The following is a 19,964-nucleotide window of genomic DNA, read 5'->3' as shown; positions in this document are numbered from 1 at the left end:
AACAGTTTGCCCCTGATCCGATCTGGTTCCACCTTTGGAGGAGGCGAATCCGGCCGCTCTGCTATCGATTCTACAAAGCGAAGCAGAGTACAGCCCTACCTGTAACCTCCACAAGGCAAGAGGATCACATGGGATGACCAGGCCCTGGAGGCTAATGAATCCAGAGGGTTTCATGCACTTGCTGGGGGAATTCACTGCAGCTCAAGATATGATTGCACCAAAATACACTTCCACAAATTGAAAAGCTTTGCCACCTTAACACTTTTCAAAGGAGCTGAAGGCAATGAAACAATTAGTTTGTTGCCCAAAATTCAAGGAGGAAAACACTCTGAAGACCTGACAAAACACTGTTAAGAGCTCATTGATGGACTTACTCTGTGGTAGTGCTGGCTGCCAACCAATCTCACTTGGCTGCCATAATTGCATCTGCATAATGTTGAAGACATTACAGATATTCTCTTAATGGTCTCCATGGAGGAGAGGAGAGTTAATCCTTTTCAGAAGACAGCTCTGGACAGCTTGCTTTTCATTTTATGATATAACTAGACATTGAAAACAACCAATAGGATTGAAATCCCACTTTCCAGTTTCCAGTTAAATGATCAGATAGGAGAAAATGGCAGATTTTAAGTGCATTTTATTTTTACAGTATGTTAAAATAATTTATTCTCTGAGCTACTTTATATGAGTTATTCCATATAAATGAAAGTGTTGTAAGGCAGTCTACATCTCAGTTCTATTGTTCATCAGGATATTTAATACGCTTGGAAGGATCTGCCTCACTAACTATTTTTTTTAATATCCTGTGAATCAAATCAGCAACCGTTGGTTTTGTTCCAAGATTTCAAGATGATTTCTATGCTTATACTTGCAGGTGATCTCAGGGAGAGCAAGAAAAATGGCCTACACCAGAGAAGGAAAACTGAAACTGAAGAGAGGAGGGAAAACAAATCCATTTCTTGTGAAGGATCAGACATCTATGAAATTCCAATACTGGAAGTAACAAGAAAAAAGAACATTCACAATAGGAAGACAAAGAGGAAAAGCTCTCAGTACATAAAGACTCAGAAGATTCATTTAAGCAAATATCAAAGATTTCAATATTTAGAGTGTGAAAAACAATTCAGTTTCAACACACAACTTAAGTTGCATCAAATGATTCACACTGGGGAGATGCCCTATGAATGCTTAGAGTGCGGAGAGAGCTTTGCTCAGAGCACGCACCTTAAGCAGCATCAAAAAGTTCATGCTGGGGAGAAGCCCCATAAATGCTTAGAGTGCAGAAAGGGCTTTGCTCGGAGCACAAACCTTAAGCAGCATCTAAGAATACACACTGGGGAGAAGCCGTATAAATGTTTAGAGTGCGGAGAAAGCTTTGCTCAGAGCCCACACCTTAAGCAGCATCAAAGAATTCACACTGGGGAGAAGCCCTATAAATGTTTACAGTGCAGAGAAAGCTTTGCTCAGAGCGGACATCTTAAGCAGCATCAAAAAATTCACACTGGGGAGAAGCCTTATAAATGCTTAGAGTGTGGAGAAAGCTTTGCTCACAGCACAAGCCATAAGCTGCATCAAAGAATTCACACTGGGGAGAAGCCCTTTAAATGCTTTGAGTGCGGAGAGAGCTTTGCTCGGAGCACAAGCCTTAAGTATCATCAAAGAATTCACACTGGGGAGAAGCCCTACACATGCATGGAGTGTAGAAAGAGCTTTGCTCACAGCACAAGCCTTAAGTATCATCAAAGAATTCACACTGGGGAGAAGCCCTATAAATGCTTAGAGTGTGGAGAGGGCTTTGCTCTCAGCACAACCTGGAAGCGACATCAAGGAATTCACACTAGGGAGAAGCCCTATAAATGCTTTGAGTGTGGGAAGAGCTTTGCTCAGAGCACAATCCTTAAGCAGCATCAAAGAATTCACACTGGGGAGAAACCCTATAAATGCTTTGAGTGCGGGAAGAGCTTTGCTCAGAGCACAAACCTTAAGCTGCATCAACGAATTCACACTGGGGAGAAGCCCTATAAATGCTTAGAGTGTGGGAAGACCTTTGCTCAGAGCACACATCTTAAGCAGCATCAAGGAGTTCACACTGGGGAGAAGCTCTATAAATGCTTAGAGTGCGGAAAGAGCTTTACTCACGGTTTTCACCTTAAGCGTCATCAAAGAATTCACACTGGGGAGAAGCCATATAAATGTTTTGAGTGCGGACGGGGATTTGCTCTCAGCACAAGCCTTAAGCGGCATCAAAGAATTCACACTGGGGAGAAGCCCTATAAATGCTTAGAGTGCAGAAAGAGCTTTGCTCACAGCACAAGCCTTAAGCGGCATAAAAGAATTCACACTGGGGAGAAGCCCTATAAATGCTTATAGTGCAGAAAGAGCTTTGCTTGCAGCAGAAACCTTAAGCTACATCAAAGAATTAATTTTATTTATTTGTTTACTGCATTTTTATACCGCTCCCATAGGCAGAGCTCTCTGGGCAGTTTACATAAATTCTAAAATAAATATTGAAACAAGTATAAACAATTTAAAATTCTAAAACACAGAACATACACACATAAGGCATTAAAAACCATTAAAAAACTAAATATGCAGGTGATTAAAGATGTGCCGCCATATGCTTGGCAAAGAGGAAAGTCTTAACCTGGCGCTGTGAAGATAGCAGCGTTAGTGCCAGGCGAGCCTCATCAGGGAGATGATTCCATAGTCTGGGGGACACCACTGAAAAGACCCTATCCCTCGTTGCCACACTCCAAGCCTCTCGGAGTAGACACCTGGAGGAGGTCCTTAGATGTTGAACGTAGTGAGCGAGTATATTCCTGTCGTGAATATTCATACTGGGAAGAAGCCCTATAAACGCTTAGTGTAGCATTTATAGTGTCATAGAATAGTAGAGTTGGAAGGGGCCTATAAGGTCATCGAGTAAAACCCCCTGCTCAATGCAGGAATCCACCCTAAAGCATCCCTGAAAGATGGTTGTCCAGCTGCCTCTTGAATGCCTCCAGTGTAGGAGAGCCCACAACCTCCCTAGGTAACTGGTTCCATTGTCGTACTGCTCTAACAGTCAGGAAGTTTTTCCTCATGTCCAGCCGGAATCCGCATTCCTGTAACCTGAGCCCGTTATTCTGTGTCCTTCATCCTGGAATGATTTAGAAGAGATCCTGGCCCTCTTCTGTGTCACAACCTTTCAAGTCATTGAGGAGTGCTATCATATCTCCCCTCAATCTTCTTCTCCAGGTTAAACATGCCCAGTTCTTTCAGTCTCTCCTCATAGGGCTTTGTTTCCAGGCCCCTGATCATCTTCTGAACATGCTCCAGCTTGTCTGCATCCTTCTTGAAGTGTGCTGCACAGAACTGGGCGCAATACTCAAGATGTGGCATAACCAGGGCTGCATAGAGGGGAATCAATACCTCATGCGATTTGGAAGATATACTTCTTTTAAAGCAGCCCAAAATAGCATTTGCTTTTTTTGCAACCACATCATACTGTTGGCTCATATTCAGCTTGTGATCTAGAGCAATTCCAAGGTTCTTCTTGTTTGTAGTATTGCTGAGTCACGTATCGCCCCTCTGGTAAATGTGCATTTGGTTTCCTTTTCCTAGGTGAAGAGCTTGGAATTTATCCCTATTAAATTTCATTCTGTTGTTTTCAGCCCAGCACTCCAGGCTATCAAGATCACTTTGAAGTTTGTTAATCGGAATATCATGGGGTGCTTTGTCAAAAGCTTTGCTGAAGTCAAGATATAGCACATCCACAGCATTTCCACAGTCCACAAGGGAGGTTACCCGATGAAAAAATGAGATCAGATTAGTCTAACAGGATTTGTTCTTGACAAATCCCTGTTGGCTTCTAGTAATGACTGCATTGTTTTCAACATGCTTCCTGATTGACTTCTTCAGAATCTGTTCCAGAATTTCCCCATGGTTGGATGTTAGACTGACTGGTTGGTAGTTCCCATGTTAGCCCTCCTCCAGTCATACAGCACCTCACCCGTCTTCCATGATTTCACAAAGATAATAGACAGTGGTTCTGAGAGTTTTTCCAGTAGCTCCTTCATTACTCTAGGATGCAGTTCATCAGAGCCTGGAGTTTTGAACTCATTAAAGGAAATTAGGTGTTCCTTTACCATTTCTTTATCAATCTCAGACTGCAATCCTGCCCCCTCAACTTGTGCTTCACTTTTTCCAGGGGGGTCATAGACCCGCTTTTGGGAGAAGCCTGAGCCAAAGTAGGGATTGAGCACTTCAGCTTTTTCTTTGTCATCTGTTATCAATTACTCATCCTCGTTAAGCAGTTGAACCACCATTTCTTTCCTGTGTGTTTTACTATTCACATATCCGAAGATTGCTTTTAGCATCCCTCGCTAATCTCAGCTCCTTCTCAGCTTTAGCCTTCCTGATGCCATTTTGGCACTTCTGTGCTACCTGTCTGTACTCTTCTTTTGTAGCCTGGCCTTCCTTCCACTTCCTGTATGTATCCGTTTTTGTTTTCATGTCATCATGTAAGCTTTTTGTTGAGCTACACTGGTTTCTTTGGTTGTCTTTTATCTTTTTTCCATATTGGAATTGTTTGTAATTTTGCCTTTAAGAATTTTTTTTTAAATACTCTCACCCATCTTGGACTCCTTTTCTCATTAGGGTTACTTGCCATGGGACCTTACTTATCATAGTTCTGTGTTTATTAAGATAAGCTTTCCTTATTATTATTATTATTATTATTATTATTATTATTATTTATATAGCACCATCAATGTACATGGTGCTGTACAGATAACACAGTAAATAGCAAGACCCTGCCGCATAGGCTTACAATCTAATAAGTTGTAGTAAACAATAAAGAGGGAAGGAGAATGAAAACAGGCACAGGGAAGTGTAAACTTCCATCTTCTTCTGAGTGTCCTTTTCCTTATATAATTCTTGATAAAATTCCTGAATTTTTTTAATTTTACCCTTCATTGTGTGACAATAATTCACTTGTTTATCTTTCACTATTCCTATCCCATTCTTAGCCTTTTCCTTTCGTGTGAGTCTGGCCAGCATCTTAGAGTTTTTGTTACTGTTTTCAAAATACTCTCTTTTCATATAAATTAAATTTTTCTGAACTTCCTCTAAATTTTTATTCTCTAACTCTTTTTTCTTTGCTTGTAAGTCTATTATTTTATGTTTATTTTTAGATTGCCAATAATCTTTCTCCAAATTCTTAATCTCTTCCTCTAACTTTTCCTACATTGCAACCTGTTGCCTCTTTAAATTACACCTTCATCTTCCGCTTGTGTTGACATGGCATCCACATCCAGACCCAAACTTTTTAAAAGCTCTTCACCCTGCTCCAAGGAGGTCACTCTGCGTAGCTTGCCAGCATGCATAAATCTCAAAAAAAAAAAGGGGATTGGAAATAGAACATAAAAAGCTAATGGTAAGGAGTATATCTCAAAGAGAAATTGAAGAGGTTATAGAGAATTTGAAAGTGGGTACATCACCCGGGGTAGACAGTTTAGGACCGGAATATTACAAAGTTTTTAAAATGTTTTTAGTACCAAAATTATTGAAGATATATAATGCTATATTGGAAGGAGAGAGGATCCCAGAATCATGGGAACACTCGTTAATGTTTTTGTTGATTCAATGAAATATATTTAACAAATGTGTACTTTCACAACAGCCATTATGTTGCACACATACAAATAGAGAGCACAAAAAACAATATATAATGAAATTGATATTAACAATAAATTCTGAATAATCATGATATCAGCTCAAGTCAATAGTCCAATTGCAATAGCAACAGTACAAAAACAAGTTTCCAATAGCAATAACAAATCAACAGTTGCAAGAATAAATAAAGACGGTAATTTCGGATTATACATTCCATTTCCAACACAATCTTCCTCCGTTGTATATCGCTGTCAGTATTCTAATTCGCTGGTCATTTGAAGCAGCCCGACGGGGGACGAGGCACTGCAGTAACAACATTCAAACATCACATAAAACACTAAACAGTATTTAAACCGTCCAATTCAGACTGAATAATTACCTTTCTTTCTTGTGAATAGTGATGACAATTACTTTGTAGGAAATAGTCAAACTGTTATGTCCTTTACTGAACTATATTGTAAAATAATAACTTATTAAATGTTATTTCCGCTGCTCGTGTTGTAAGAAACTTACCACGAGGAGATTTGTAACTTTCAACTCCCATGAAAAACTATAATTGTTACCTTGCATAATAGCTATAAATAAAAGTTATCTGCTACCTGTCCTTCCCCGGGGAGAATTAGGTGAAACAACATAGGTATATATCACACTTGATAAGAGCTGGTCGAATTGGAATCACACCAGGTTGGGGAATGTGGTTTTACAGCTCCATGAGGAGATTTGTAACTTTCAACACCTATGGAAAACTCCAATCGTTACCTTGCATAATAGCTATAAATAAAAGTTACCTGCTACCTGTCCTTCCCCGGGGAGAATTAGGTGAAACAAACATAGCTATACATCACACCTGATAAGAGCTGGTCGAATTGGAATCACACCAGGTTGGGGGATGCTGTTTTATGGCTCTGGATCCCACAAAGCCCCTAGGAGCAGATGAGGCAGTAATGTTGCAGAGGGGGATAAAAGACCCCCCCCCTGGAAAAGCCCCCTTTCCAGATCCGCATCTCTGCCAGGAGCCACTGCGCTCTCTCATGTTGCTTCCATCCAAGGGTTAAAGAGGAGGAGAGGGGGCTGGGTCCTAGAGCCAAGGCTGGATGAGCCCCCTCCCTTCCGACCCCACATTTCCTCCCCCCATTGCAAAGGAGCCTGGGATTCTACTCCTACGTGCATCGTGTGTCCACCGCCTGCAGCCTCTTTTCCCCTGCAAAGGAGCCTGTGAGTGCAGATTGCAAGGGGGTTCCTAGGGGGAGGGTGGTGGAAAGAGCCCCCCGGGGCAGGAGGACAGGTTTGGGGCAGGGAGTGGGTGGGAAGAGAGAGTGAGCCCCCCCTGCTTCCCCGGGGACTGACCCATTTGAGGCCCCTCCAGGGAGACCCCTGCCTTGCACCTCCTTCCCTCCCCATAGTTAGGGAATCCGGGAAGGGAAGGAAGGAGAAAGGGAAGGGGCTGGCAGACACACAAGAGGAAAGGTGCCGGGTGGGGAGGAGGAATGTCGCCCCTGCGGGGAAAAGGCTGCCCTGGTGTCCAGTTTGCTTTGCATTTTGTTTTGCTTTGTTTCATCTTCCTGCTTTAAACCTAGTGAATAAGCAAAATTCATAACTCACTTTGGTCACGAGGCCTTTGAAATAAAACCTGGGGTGCTTTTGTTTATTAAGAAGGGAGCCTGCTGTTGGTTTTAGTACGTCCCTCTTTAATGTATTAAGTGAGCCTGATATTCATGTCCTGAGAGTGGGGAGAAATCGCTGTTACTCTGGTGCAATTTTGGGGTTCAAGTGCTGGGAGCAGAGAGGGCTTAGAAGGGAGCTGTGGGATGCATTGGGAGAGAGAGACTGGTTCCTCAGCAGACCTCTTATTTCCTGGAGGTCCAAAGGTTTTCCTTTCTGGAGCCTGAGATGGACCCAGACCTGCTCTCAATGCAGGATCGTGAACAAGAGGCTTCCATGAGAAGAAGTTTCAATGTGTGTTTTACTCCTCATGGCTAGAGGCTCCCTGAGTCCAGAATGTTTTTTTTTTATATTTAATTTTTTATTTCCCAACAGCACATAGACAAACATTACATATAATACATACAAACAAAGGTATACATATGACAACTACAATTACACTAAAAACATTTAAGGGTGAGGTTAAAGTACACTTTTTTCCCTCTTCAAGTCAAAAATGCCCATTAATTAGTTAATGACCATTTATATATCAATCTAATTTAGTTTTTCTTATACTTTATCTAAGTCTCATACATTGGATTCACAGATTTATGGTTCTTTCCTCTCTTTGCCCATCTGAATAATAAAATCCATGAACAAATACATCATTTTTCTCTGCCTTTTTAAGATATTCTATCAAAGGTTTCCATTCCAACATAAACATAATAGCTGTTGACCTTTTTCTCATTATCGCTGTAAGTTAACTGTGCTATGTTTTCTCTGTGGACAAGTATGGATTTACTAAGGGCAAATGCTTTCATTGGCTTTAATATGTCCTGCTTTTATGGATGAAGCGAGCCCTGCTGTTCACATCCTAAGAACGGGTGGAAATCACTGTTCGCTTCCGCCCCTGTTTGGGGTTCAAGTGAAGGGAACAGAGAGGGCTTAGAACGGAGCCATGGGAGAGAAACTCTGGTTCATCATCAGATCTCTTATTTTCTGGAGGGCGAAAGTTTTCCTGCCTTGAGCCTGAGATGGAGGCCATCCTGCTCTCAAAGCAGGGGTCCAGGTGTGGAACAGGAGGCCACCATGAGAAGAAGTTGCCGTGTGTGTTTTACTCCGCACGGCTTGCGGCTCCTTGGGTCCAAAATCTTCCTGTGTACCCTGATAAGGCCTCCCCTAACATTAGGGTGACCGTATGGAAAGGAGGACAGGCATAGGTGTGCGCAGCACATTTCATTTGGTGGTTCGGCCGGAGACATTTTTTTAAAGGTAAACATTGATTGAATATACAGTAATAATGGACTTTTTTCCATTCATTGAACAAACGAAATAAACGAAAACTGAAGTAAACTGGATTTTTTTAATTAACAAGTAATCTGTACTTTAAAAATACACAGTTTAAAATGGAGACTCATAATACTATTTTTTTGCTGTACTGATAACCAGGCATATATAAAGATACAGATAATGACCTACTAAAACAGATTCAGGTTTCTTGATCAGGCTTGTTGTGGTTCAAAGATCAGGTGTATTTTAACTCATCTGGTGCAGATTTCAACACCAAGCAAGTCCACATGTGGCATACGGAGAGCACCTTGATAGTAGATATATACAGCTCGCATTTTTAAATACTTGAAAAATTCAAAATATAAACAACACATTGAATCCAACACTTGTCTTAGGGCAGACAAGAATAGTCACAGGGTCTGTGATAGGGCAGGACCGAACCGTTGGGGAATCTGCAAGAGTAGTCGAAATAGTTTGAGGAGTCTGCAGTAGTACAGGCTAGAATAGCTGAGGGCTCTGTGTCAGGGCAAACCAGAACAGCAGAGGAGAGCACGACTTTTGCCAGAAGCTGCACGTCTAGGTTTAATGGAGAGATCACATCCTTTGAAAAAATGATAATTGATTAAAGAAAATTGACCGAAAAGAATTACAGATGCGCTGCTATTCTGAAATCAAGAGAAAGTAAGTAAAGCTTAAGTGTTTCAAAAAGTACTAAAATTAGAATCATAGAATAGTAAGAGTTGGAAGGGGCCTCTAAGGTCATCAAGTCCAACCCCTTGTACAATGCAGGAATCCACCTTATAGCATACCTGACAGATGGCTGTGCAGCTGCCTCTTGAAAGTCTCTAGTGTGGGAGAGCCCACAACCTCCCTAGGTAACTGGTTCCATTGTCGTACTGCTCCAATAGTCAGGAAGTTTTTCCTGATGTCCAGCCGGAATCTGGCTTCCTTTAACTTGAGCCCGTTATTCCGTGTCCTGCACTCTGGGATGATTCAGAAGAGACCTAGGCCTTCCTCTGTGAGGCAACATTTTAAATATTTGAAGAGTGCTACCATATCTCCCCTCAATCTCCTCTTCTCCAGGCTAAATATGCCCAGTTCTTTCAGTCTCTCTTCATAGGGCTTTGTTTCCAGTCTTCTGATCATCCTGGTTGCCCTCCTCTGAACACGCTCCAGCTTGTCTGCATCCTTCTTGAATTGTGGAGCCCAGAACTGGATGCAATACTCTAGATGAGGCCTAACCAGGGCCGAATAGAGAGGAACCAGTACCTCACGTGATTTGGAAGCTATTAATGCAGCCTAAAATAGCATTTGCCTTTCTTGCAGCCATATCACACTGTTGGCTCCTATTCAGCTTGTGATCTACAACAATTCCAAGATCCTTCTCATTTGTAGTATTGCTGAGCCAAGTATCCCCCATCTTGTAACTGTGCATTTGGTTTCTATTTCCTAAATGTAGAACTTGGCATTTATCCCTATTAATTTTCATTCTGTTGTTTTCAGCCCAGCACTCCAGCCTATCAAGATCACTTTGAAGTTTGTTTCTGTCTTCCAGGGTATTAGCTATCTCACCTAATTTTGTGTCATTAGTAAATTTGATCAGCGTTCCCTGCACCTCCTCGTCCAAATCATGAATAAAAATGTTGAAGAGCAAATCTCATCACTCTAGTATAGCTCCTGCACCTTTAACTGTGGTGTTGAAGACAGAATTTCATCACTCTAGTATAGCTCCTGCACCTTTAACTGTGGTGTTGAAGACAGAATTTCATCAAGTTCTCCATATATACAAATGACACCTGCTGAAATTCCCTTTTCAATACAACTGTTAAGGATACAGGCGCCCTGTCCTCTTTTTCACAGGGTCACACTACTTAACCTCTCTCTTTTTAGGGCATCTAGTCATGTTTAGAGTTCTGAAGGGCACCAGGTTGGGGAACGCTGTTCTGCAGCAAGGGCAGGCGGAAGGACGGAGGGCTCCCATGCCGGAGGCTGCTTTACGCACTCAAAGGGGAAACGGCTGTGGATCCCCCGAAGCCCCCAGGAGCAGATGGGGTGGCGATGCTGGGGGGGGGATAAAAGACCCCCTCCCCCCCCCCCGTGGAAAAGCCCCCTTCCCAGGTCCGCTTCTCTGCCAGGAGTCTCTCCGTCTGTCTCGTGTTGACTCCATGCAAGGGTTAAAGAGGAGGAGAGGGGGGTGGCTCCTAGAGAGGCCTATGAGGAGCCCAGGCTGGATGAGGCCCCTCCCTTCCTGCCCCATAGTTCCGCCTCCCCCCATTGCAAAGGAGCCTGGGATTCTCCCCCTGCTCCTGCGAGCCTCTTTTCCCCTGCAAAGGATCTGGTGAGTGCAGATTGCAAGGGGGTCCGGGGGGGGGGAGGGTGGAGGACAGCCCCCCCCCCGGGCAGGGGCTGCAGGTTTGGGGCAGGGGGTGGTGGGAAGAGAGAGGGAGCCCCGAGCCCCCCCCAGGGGACAGATCCACTTGGGGCCCCTCCAGGAGACCCCCGCCTTGCACCTCTTTCCCTCCCCATAACTAGGGGATCGCGGAAGGGAAGGCTGGAGAAGGGGGGGTGTCTGGGAGGGACACAAGAGGAAAGGTCCCGGGTGGGGAGGAGGAATGTCCCCCCCTTTTGGCAAAAGGCTGCCCTGGTGTCCTGTTTGCATTTTTTGTTTTGTTTCATCTTCCTGCTTTAAACCTAGTGAATAAGCAAAATTCATAACTCACTTTGGTCACGAGGCTTCGAAATAAAACCTGGGGCGCTTTTGTTTCTTAAGAAGGGAGCCTGCTGTTGGTTTTAGTACGTCCCTCTTTGATGTATTAAGTGAGCCCGATATTCACATCCTGAGAGTGGGGAGAAATCGCTGTTACTCTGGTGCAATTTTGGGGTTCAAGTGCTGGGAGCAGAGAAGGCATAAAAAGGGAGCCCTGGGATGGATTGGGAGAGAAACTGGGTCATCAGCAGAGCTCTTATTTCCAGGAGGGACAAAGGTTTTCCTTTCTGGAGCCTGAGATGGACTCAGACCTGCTCTCAATGCAGGATCGTGAACAAGAGGCCTCCATGAGAAGAACTTTCAATATGTGTTTTACTCCTCACGGTTAAAGGCTTCCTGAGTCCAGAATGTTCCTTATAACCTTTTCTTTTTTGTACATTTTTTAAAATTATTTTTCCACAACTCATAGACATAGACGTTACATATAACACATACAAATAAAGGTTTACATATAACAACTACAATTACACGAAAAACATTTAAGGGTGAGGTTAAAGTACATTTTTTTGCCCTCTTGTCTAAAATGCCCATTAATTCGTTAATGACCATTTATATATCTAATTCAGTTTTTCTTATACTTTATCTAAGTCTCATAGATTGGATTCACAGATTTATGGTTCTTTCCTCTCTTTGCCCATCTGATTAATAAAATCCACAAACAAATACAACATTTTTCTCTGCCTCTTTCAGATATTCAATCAAAGGTTTCCATTCCAACATAAACATAGCTGTTGACCTTATCTCATTATCGCTGTAAGTTTTGGCATCTCTGCAAGATGCAGAATGTTCCTTCTATCCTGATATGACTGAAGGTAACTTCAGCTGCCTAAAGCCATGAGAGATAGTTTAGACTATACTGTTATGCGGTTGAAAGCTTTTCAAAGAACTGGGCACGTTTAGCCTGGAGAAGAGAAGATTGAGGGGAGATATGATAGCACTCTTCAAATACTTGAAAGGTTGTCACACAGAGGAGGGCCAGGATCTCTTCTTGATTCTCCGAGAGTGCAGGACACGGAATAACGGGCTCAAGTTAAAGGAAGCCAGATTCCGGCTGGACATCAGGAAAAACTTCCTGATTGTTAGAGCAGTTTGACAATGGAACCAGTTACCTAGGGAGGTTGTGGCCTTCAAGAGGCAGCTGGACAACCATCTATCAGGGATGCTTTAGGGTGGATTCCTGCATTGAGCAGGGGGTTGGACTCGATGGCCTTGTAGACCCCTTCCAACTCTACTATTCTATGATCATTGCATCTATCTACTTTGGACTGGTGGAAGTTTAATTAGAGCTCAATAGCAATTCAACTGCTGCTAGTTGGTTCTGACACTACACATTGTTTTCTGACACACCTTAGGAGGAGCTAAACTGCAGTGTGTTTTGCAGAGTGTACACATGTATAGCTTTGTAAATCATTGTGTGTTTCACATTTTGCTTCCGTTTGTGACGTCCTTCTGCATTTACTTCCCTTATAAACCTTCTCACCGGGAGCCCTGTAGAACTTGCTGTTTGTCGGGCCACCCCACTCGCTTGAGTTGGGGGGATAAGTTAAGTCAGTTTCCAGTTTATGGTCTCTATATATTTGAGGAAGGGTCATGTTGTTCGGGGCCCCAAAGGGTGGCGAAGGGACCCCTGTGCCATCAGGTATTAGGAAGTCAGGATTTCTTGTCTCTCTTTGGGTCGCTCTGACTCAACGGCTTGCCGTGATGTGGCTTTTATTGCGCTTTTAAAATGTTTAATTTCTGCTGTGGCCTTTTAGTTTGATTGTAATTTTTAGACTGTTTTCCCCCACACACCCTCTCCTGTCTCCTGTTAATTGTTCATACGCTCAAGGCCTTACGCTGATTTAATAAATTGCCTGAAGCCTTGTTGAAGTGTGGTTATTCTTGTAAGGAAGGGGTTAAGCGCACACAGAATTACTGTTTTTAGAAATTCATTCCTTGTCTATTGTCTGTTATAGAATTGCAGAAGTACCGCTTATCTCTCCACCTGGCTATAGGCAGGAGGCCCTCGCTTGGCTCCGTTAAGGCGAGAGAAGTGACCTTGGGGCAATTTGCATCTGTGAAAGAGAAACTGGCCCATCCGGAGGGAGGGGGGAGGAGTAGAATACCTGGCTGCGGGAAGTATATTCTGTAACAATGTTTTAGTTTGCTGGTATGGGGTTCAGGGTTTTTGTATCAATTTTAGTAGCTAATCTGATGTAAATGCTTGCCTCTTACCCTTCCTATTTCAATAAAGGATTGGGCCTAACCCTTTCAACTTGAGAGCTGTGTGCTTTATTCCAAGATCTGTGCAAAATCCAGTGGGCAGCCGGTTGGGCTGAGTGTGGTTTCCTTTACAATTCTCAGGTGAACTGGCTCCAGTTTCATTGGGAACCGATGGGGAGGGGGCGGCTGGTTTGGGAACTTTAACCCAGGTCTACCTTGTGTGCCTTCTTCACAAGCTCTGTTTTAATTCCTATAGTGCATTCCCTGCCTCAAAGGAGAAATTGGCAGCCAAGGCAGGAGACTTTTTCGAGTCCTGGTGGGAGCAGAGATGGTGAAGAGGGTGAAGATGGAAGAGCAAAGCTTTGCAGGCCCTGAACCAGAAAACGTCTCCTGCAACATCCAGGAAGGGAGCAGTGCAGAGCCCTGGAAAGGAAGAGTGCAGCAGGACCAGCCTGGGAGCAACACCTGCTCAGACGTGGAGCTTCAGCCCTTCAGGGACTTCTGCTACCAGGAGGCCATGGGGCCCCGAGGGGTTTGTAGCCGTCTCCACCACCTTTGCTGCCAATGGCTGAAGCCAGAAAAGCACACGAAAGCTCAGATGCTGGACCTGGTGGTCCTGGAGAAGTTCCTGGCTGTCCTGCCCCCGGAGATGGAGAGCTGGGTCAGAGAATGTGGAGGGGAGAGCAGTTCCCAGGCGGTGGCCCTGGCAGAAGGCTTCCTCCTGAGCCAGGCAGAGGACCAAGAGCAGGTGAGAGCATTTCATCTTGATAACTAACAGGGACTGTGTTCTTATCTCAACTTTATTTTATGAGGCCTTTAAGGAAGGGATGCCCTAATTTCCAATGACACCTGCAAGTACAGTTGTTCTTCATGTGTAGAGCAGGCTCTCATTGGAGGATAGTTAAGCTAACACTGGATGGTTAAAATATTCAGTTCTGTACCAGAGGATGTAGTGATGGCCACCAATTTAGATGGTTTAAAATGGGGGTTAGACAAAATCCTGGAGGAGAAGGCTCTGAATGGCTATTAGTCCTGATGGCTATATCCTACCTCCAGTTGTTGGACCACTGTGGGGAGAGAATGCTGGACTAGATGGACCCTTGTTCTGATCCAGAACGGCTCTTCTTAGTTTATCATGACGACAGGAGAAATGAATGGGTTTGTGAAGTTCTGGGGAAGGAGGGGATCCTTCTTCAACTGGTGTCAGAGTCCTCCCAACAGAACAGGAATAGCATTTGTAAAAGCCAAACTGCTGTATGTACAGTGGAAAATGCTGGATATCAAGGTTGAACTCTTAGCCCCCTGACAAAGACACAAGTTCCTGTGCTGTGTGTCTTGGATGGCAGATCAACTTTAGAATGAGACCTGAAAGGTAAAGCGATTGGGAAACGCTGCCCTTGGCCTTGACCTGAGCCGTTTCTTTCCTTCTCTAACCCTCTTCTCTGCCTGGGATCCTCCCTCCTTCTCCAGGTCCAGGGGATGTTGGCCAGAGCTCCCACAGATTTCCCTGAGGCTGAGAAGGCTCCACCGGGCATCACACAGAGGCCGCTGGACAGGCGGATCTTGCAGGAGGGGGACGGAGGACCCTCCTCACTGGGTAAGGATTAGTGGACGTATTTCCCCATGGTCTCCCTCCCTCAATTACGCCTGAAGTGCATGAGCTGTCTTAATGTTCTCCTTGAGCCTGATTTTGCTGGGGGAGATACTCAAAAAGGAAATGTTGTTTAGTAACGTGGTTTGAGGGTATCAGACCCACTCTGGCCCGCTTCCCAGAGTGGGTCTTACACACTCAACAACTAAGGTCCTCCTCCAGGCGCCTACTCGGAGGGAAGATCGGAGGACGACAACAAGGAAGAGGCCTTCTCTGTGGTGGCCCCCCAACTGTGGAACAATCTCCCCAATGTGGTTCACATGGCACCGACATCATTATCTTTTCAGTGCCAGGTCAAGCAATATGTAATTAGCAATTTGTAATTAATTAGCCTAGGTCTGTTTTTTTAGGGTCATAGTTTTATATGTATGTGTATATTGTATGTTTTCAGTTTTAAATATTTGGATATTGTTTTTAAGTGCTTCAGCTCTGGTGTGGTAAACAAATGCAATCAATAAATAAACACTGAAAATAATCAATGAAAATAGGAACAGTTAAGAATGTTAACTTAACTTCTCACCTTCCCGCCTTCTTTACCTTCCTCACAGGGAGCAAAACAACCTGCAGGGGAAGTGAACTGATCCTGGGGGGTCCTTCTGGGCCTGGTTCGCTTGGCGGTGGAGTGGAAGCGGTTTCTGCACAGCCTGGGCAGGTAGGGGAGTCCTGGGGGCCTCCGTCTCCTGCACATCTCTTTGGTCCCGGAAGAACCTGCCCCTTTAGCCTTTGCTCTTCTCCAAGATGGCTGCTGGGAAGGCCTTGAATGCCACTCACGAAGCTCTGGCATTCAGAAAGAGGACCTCACCATCCTTTCCTTCATGGATTGCTACATAATGCTTAAAGAGAACATCATTTCTTCTTCTTTCAGGGTCTGGTGACCTTTGAGGAGGTGGCCGTGCATTTCTCGGAGGAGGAGTGGGCTCTGCTGGATCCAGGCCAGAGGACTCTGCACAAAGAAGTCATGGAGGAGAATCGTGGGATCCTGGCCTCTCTGGGTAAGGAATGGGATTCCTCTGTGTAATGCTCCCTCTCTGCCTTCTTGCCAGATCCTGGAAGGTGGCATTTCAGCTCTTCTTTCTTTGTGTCAGTGTAGAATACAACTGTCATTGACTCCGAAGACCTGACAAAACATTGAGAAAAGCCCATTGATGGACTTGCTCTGTGGCAGAGATGGCTGCCAACCAATCTTACTTTGCTGCAGTAATTGCATCTGCATAATATTGAAGATGTTACAGATATTATCATAATGGTTTCCATGGAGGAGAGGAGAGTTAAGCCTTTTCAGAAGACAGCTCTGGACAGCTTGCTTTTCATTTTAAGATATAATTAGACATTGAAAATAACCATTAGGGTTGAATTCCCACTTTCCAGTTCCCAGTTAAATGATCAGCTAGGAGGAAATGGCAGATTTTAAGTGTATTTTATTTTTACAGTTTTTTATGTTATTCATTTATTCTCTCAACTACTTTATATGAGTTATTCCATATAAATGAAAGCATTGTTTGGCAGTCTAGTTCTCAGTTCTATTGATCATCAGGATATTTAATATGTTTAGAAGGATCTGCCTCACCAACGATTATTTCTTTTTTATCCTGTGAATCAAATCAGCAACCATTTGTTTTGTTCCAAGATTTCAAAACGATTTCTGTGTTTATACTTGCAGGTGATCACAGAGAGAGCAAGAAAAATGGCCTACACCAGAGAAGGAAAACTGAAACTGAAGAGAAGAGGGAAAACGAATCCATTTCTTTTGAAGGATCAGACGTCTGTGTAACTCCAATACTAGAAGCACCAAGTAAAAAGAACATTCGTAAAAGGAAGAAACAGAGTAAAACTCAGAAGATCCATTCTAACAAATATCAAAGGTTTCAATGCTTAGTGTGTGAAAAACAATTCACTTTCAACTCACAACTTAACTTACATCAAAGAATTCACACTAGGGAGGAGCCCCATAAATGCTTAGAATGCGGGAAGACCTTTGCTCACAGGAACAGCCTTAAGCGGCATCAAGTAATTCACACTGGGAAGAAGCCCTATAAATGTTTAGAGTGTGGGAAGAGCTATGCTCGGAGCACACAGCTTAAGCAGCATGAAGTAATTCACACTGGGCAGAAGCCCTATAAATGTTTAGAGTGCGGGAAGAGCTTTGCTCACAGCAGTAGCCTTAAGCTGCATCAACGAATTCACACTGGGGAGAAGCCCTATAAATGCTTAGAGTGCGGGAAGACCTTTGCTCACATCAACTACCTTAAGGGGCATCAACGAATTCACACTGGGGAGAAGCCCTATGAATGCTTAGAGTGCGGGAAGACCTTTGCTTGGAGCACACACCTTAAACAGCATCAAAGAATTCACACTGGGGAGAAGCCCTATGAATGCTTAGAGTGCGGGAAGACCTTTGCTCAGAGCACACACCTTAAACAGCATCAAAGAATTCACACTGGGGAGAAGCCCTATAAATGCTTAGAGTGCAGGAAGTCCTTTGCTCACATCAAGGACCTTAAGCGGCATCAACGAATTCACACTGGGGAGAAGCCCTATGAATGCTTAGAGTGCGGGAAGACCTTTGCTCGGAGAACACACCTTAAACAGCATCAAAGTATTCACACTGGGGAGAAGCCCTATAAATGCTTAGAGTGCGGGAAGTCCTTTGCTCACATCAAGGACCTTAAGCAGCATCAACGAATTCACACTGGGGAGAAGCCCTATGAATGCTTAGAGTGCGGGAAGACCTTTGCTCGGAGCACACACCTTAAACAGCATCAAAGAATTCACACTAAGGAGAATCCCTATAAATGCTTAGAGTGCGGAAAGACCTTTGCTTGGAACACAAAGCTTAAGCAGCATCAAAGAATTCACACTGGGGGGAAGCCCTATTAATGCTTAGAATGTGGGAAGAGCTTTGTTCTGAGCTCAAACCTTAAGCGGTATCAAAGAATTCACATTGGGTAGAAGCCCTATAAATGTTTACTGTAGCATTTATAGCATCATAGATTATTATTATTATTATTTATTTATTTATATAGCACCATCAATGTACATGGTGCTGTACAGAGTAAAACAGTAAATAGCAAGAAGGGGCTTATAAGGCCATTGAGTCCAGCCCCCCTGCTCAATGCAGGAATCCACCCTGAAACATACCTGACAGATGGTTGTCCAGCTGCCTCTTGAATATCTCTAGTGTGGGAGAGCCCACAACCTCTCTAGGTAACTGGTTCCATTGTCATACTGCTCGAACGGGAAGTTTTTCCTGATGTCTAGCCGGAATCTGCTTTCCTGTAACCTGAGCCCGTTATTCCGTGTCCTGCACTCTGGGAGGATCGAGAAGAGATTCTGGTTCTCCTCTGTCACAACCTTTCAAGTTATTGAAGAGTGCTATCATATCTATGCGGCAGGGTCTTGCTATTTACTGTGTTATCTGTACAGCACCATGTACATTGATGGTGCTATATAAATAAATAATAATAATAATCTCCCCTCAATCTCCTCTTCTCCAGGCTAAACATGCCCAGTTCTTTCAGTCTCTCCTCATAGGGCTTTGTTTCCATACCCCTGATCATCCTCTGAATACACTCCAGCTTGTCTGCATCCTTCCTGAAGTGTGGTGCACAGAACTGGGCGCAATACTCAAGATGTGGCATAGCCCGGGCCGAATAGAGGGGAATCAGTACCTCATGCGATTTGGAAGATATATTTCTTTTAAAGCAGCCCAAAATAGCATTTGCTTTTTTTGCAACCACATCACACTGTTGGCTCATATTCAGCTTGTGATCTAGAACAATTCCAAGGTTGTTCTTGTTTGTAGTATTGCTGAGTCAAGTCCCCCACCCTCTTGAAAATGTGCATTTGTTTTCCTTTTCCTAGGTGTAGAACTTGGCATTTATCCCTTTTAAATATCATTTTGTTGTTTTCAGCCCAGCACTCCAGCCTATCAAGATCACTTTGAAGTTTGTTAATCAGAATATCCTGGGGCACTTTGTCAAAAGCTTTGCTGAAGTCAAGATATATGACATCCACAGCATTTCCACAATCCACAAGGGAGGTTACCCGATCAAAAAATGAGATCAGATTAGTCTAACAGAATTTGTCCTTTGACAAATCCCTGTTGGCTTCTAGTAATCAGTGCATTCTTTTCAAGGTGCTTACAGATTGTCTTCTTTAGAATCTGCTCCAGAATTTCCCCAGGGTTGGATGTCAGACAGACTGGTTGGTAGTTCCCAGTTTAGCCCTCCTCCAGTCATACAGCACCTCACCCGTCTTCCATGATTTCGCAAAGATAATAGACCGTTGTTCAGAGAGTTCTTCCGCTAGCTCCTTCATTACTCTAGGATGCAGTTCATCAGGCCCTGGAGATTTGAACTCATTCAAGGAAATTCTTTGACCATTTGTTTATCAATCTCAGACTGCAATCCTGCCCCCTCAACTTGTGCTTCACTTTTTCCAGGGGTGGTCATAGACCCGCTTTTGGGAGAAGACTGAGCCAAAGTAGGAATTGAGCACTTCAGCCTTTTCTTTGTCATCTGTTATTAATTTGCCATCCTCATTAAGCAATTGAATCACCATTTCTTTCATCTGTCTTTTACTATACACTAGGGGTGTGCACGGACCCCCTGCTCCGCTTCACTTGCAGATCCGCGATTTTCGGAGCGGGCCGCTTCGCCCCGCCCCCGCTCCGCCCACTTCCGCTCCACTCCGCTCGGAGATGCGGATCCGGATCGGAGCTCCGTTTTTCCCCCCCCATAGGGTTGCATTGAAAGCTAA

At 43.9% G+C, this 19,964-nt stretch overlaps 1 protein-coding gene and 1 pseudogene across 1 annotated transcript; both read left to right on the top strand.

Annotated features, from left to right (window-relative positions):
• Positions 1 to 19,964, top strand: part of LOC134396487 (zinc finger protein 850-like) — a 637,841-nt pseudogene that overhangs the window by 9,825 nt on the left and 608,052 nt on the right.
• LOC134396469 (zinc finger protein 658B-like) lies at positions 1,618 to 18,100 on the top strand (the record flags this gene model as incomplete). Its single annotated transcript, XM_063122993.1, has 3 exons — positions 1,618 to 2,049; positions 10,046 to 10,078; positions 17,292 to 18,100. Coding segments are annotated over 3 exons (1,257 nt in total), but the record flags the coding sequence as incomplete, so codon positions are not given.

Source organism: Elgaria multicarinata, chromosome 3, assembly GCF_023053635.1.
Source record: "Elgaria multicarinata webbii isolate HBS135686 ecotype San Diego chromosome 3, rElgMul1.1.pri, whole genome shotgun sequence".
In the NCBI taxonomy this organism is placed as follows: Eukaryota; Metazoa; Chordata; class Lepidosauria; order Squamata; family Anguidae; genus Elgaria; species Elgaria multicarinata.
Note: the sequence above shows the minus strand (reverse complement) of the source record. Positions and strands in the feature narration are given on the sequence as shown.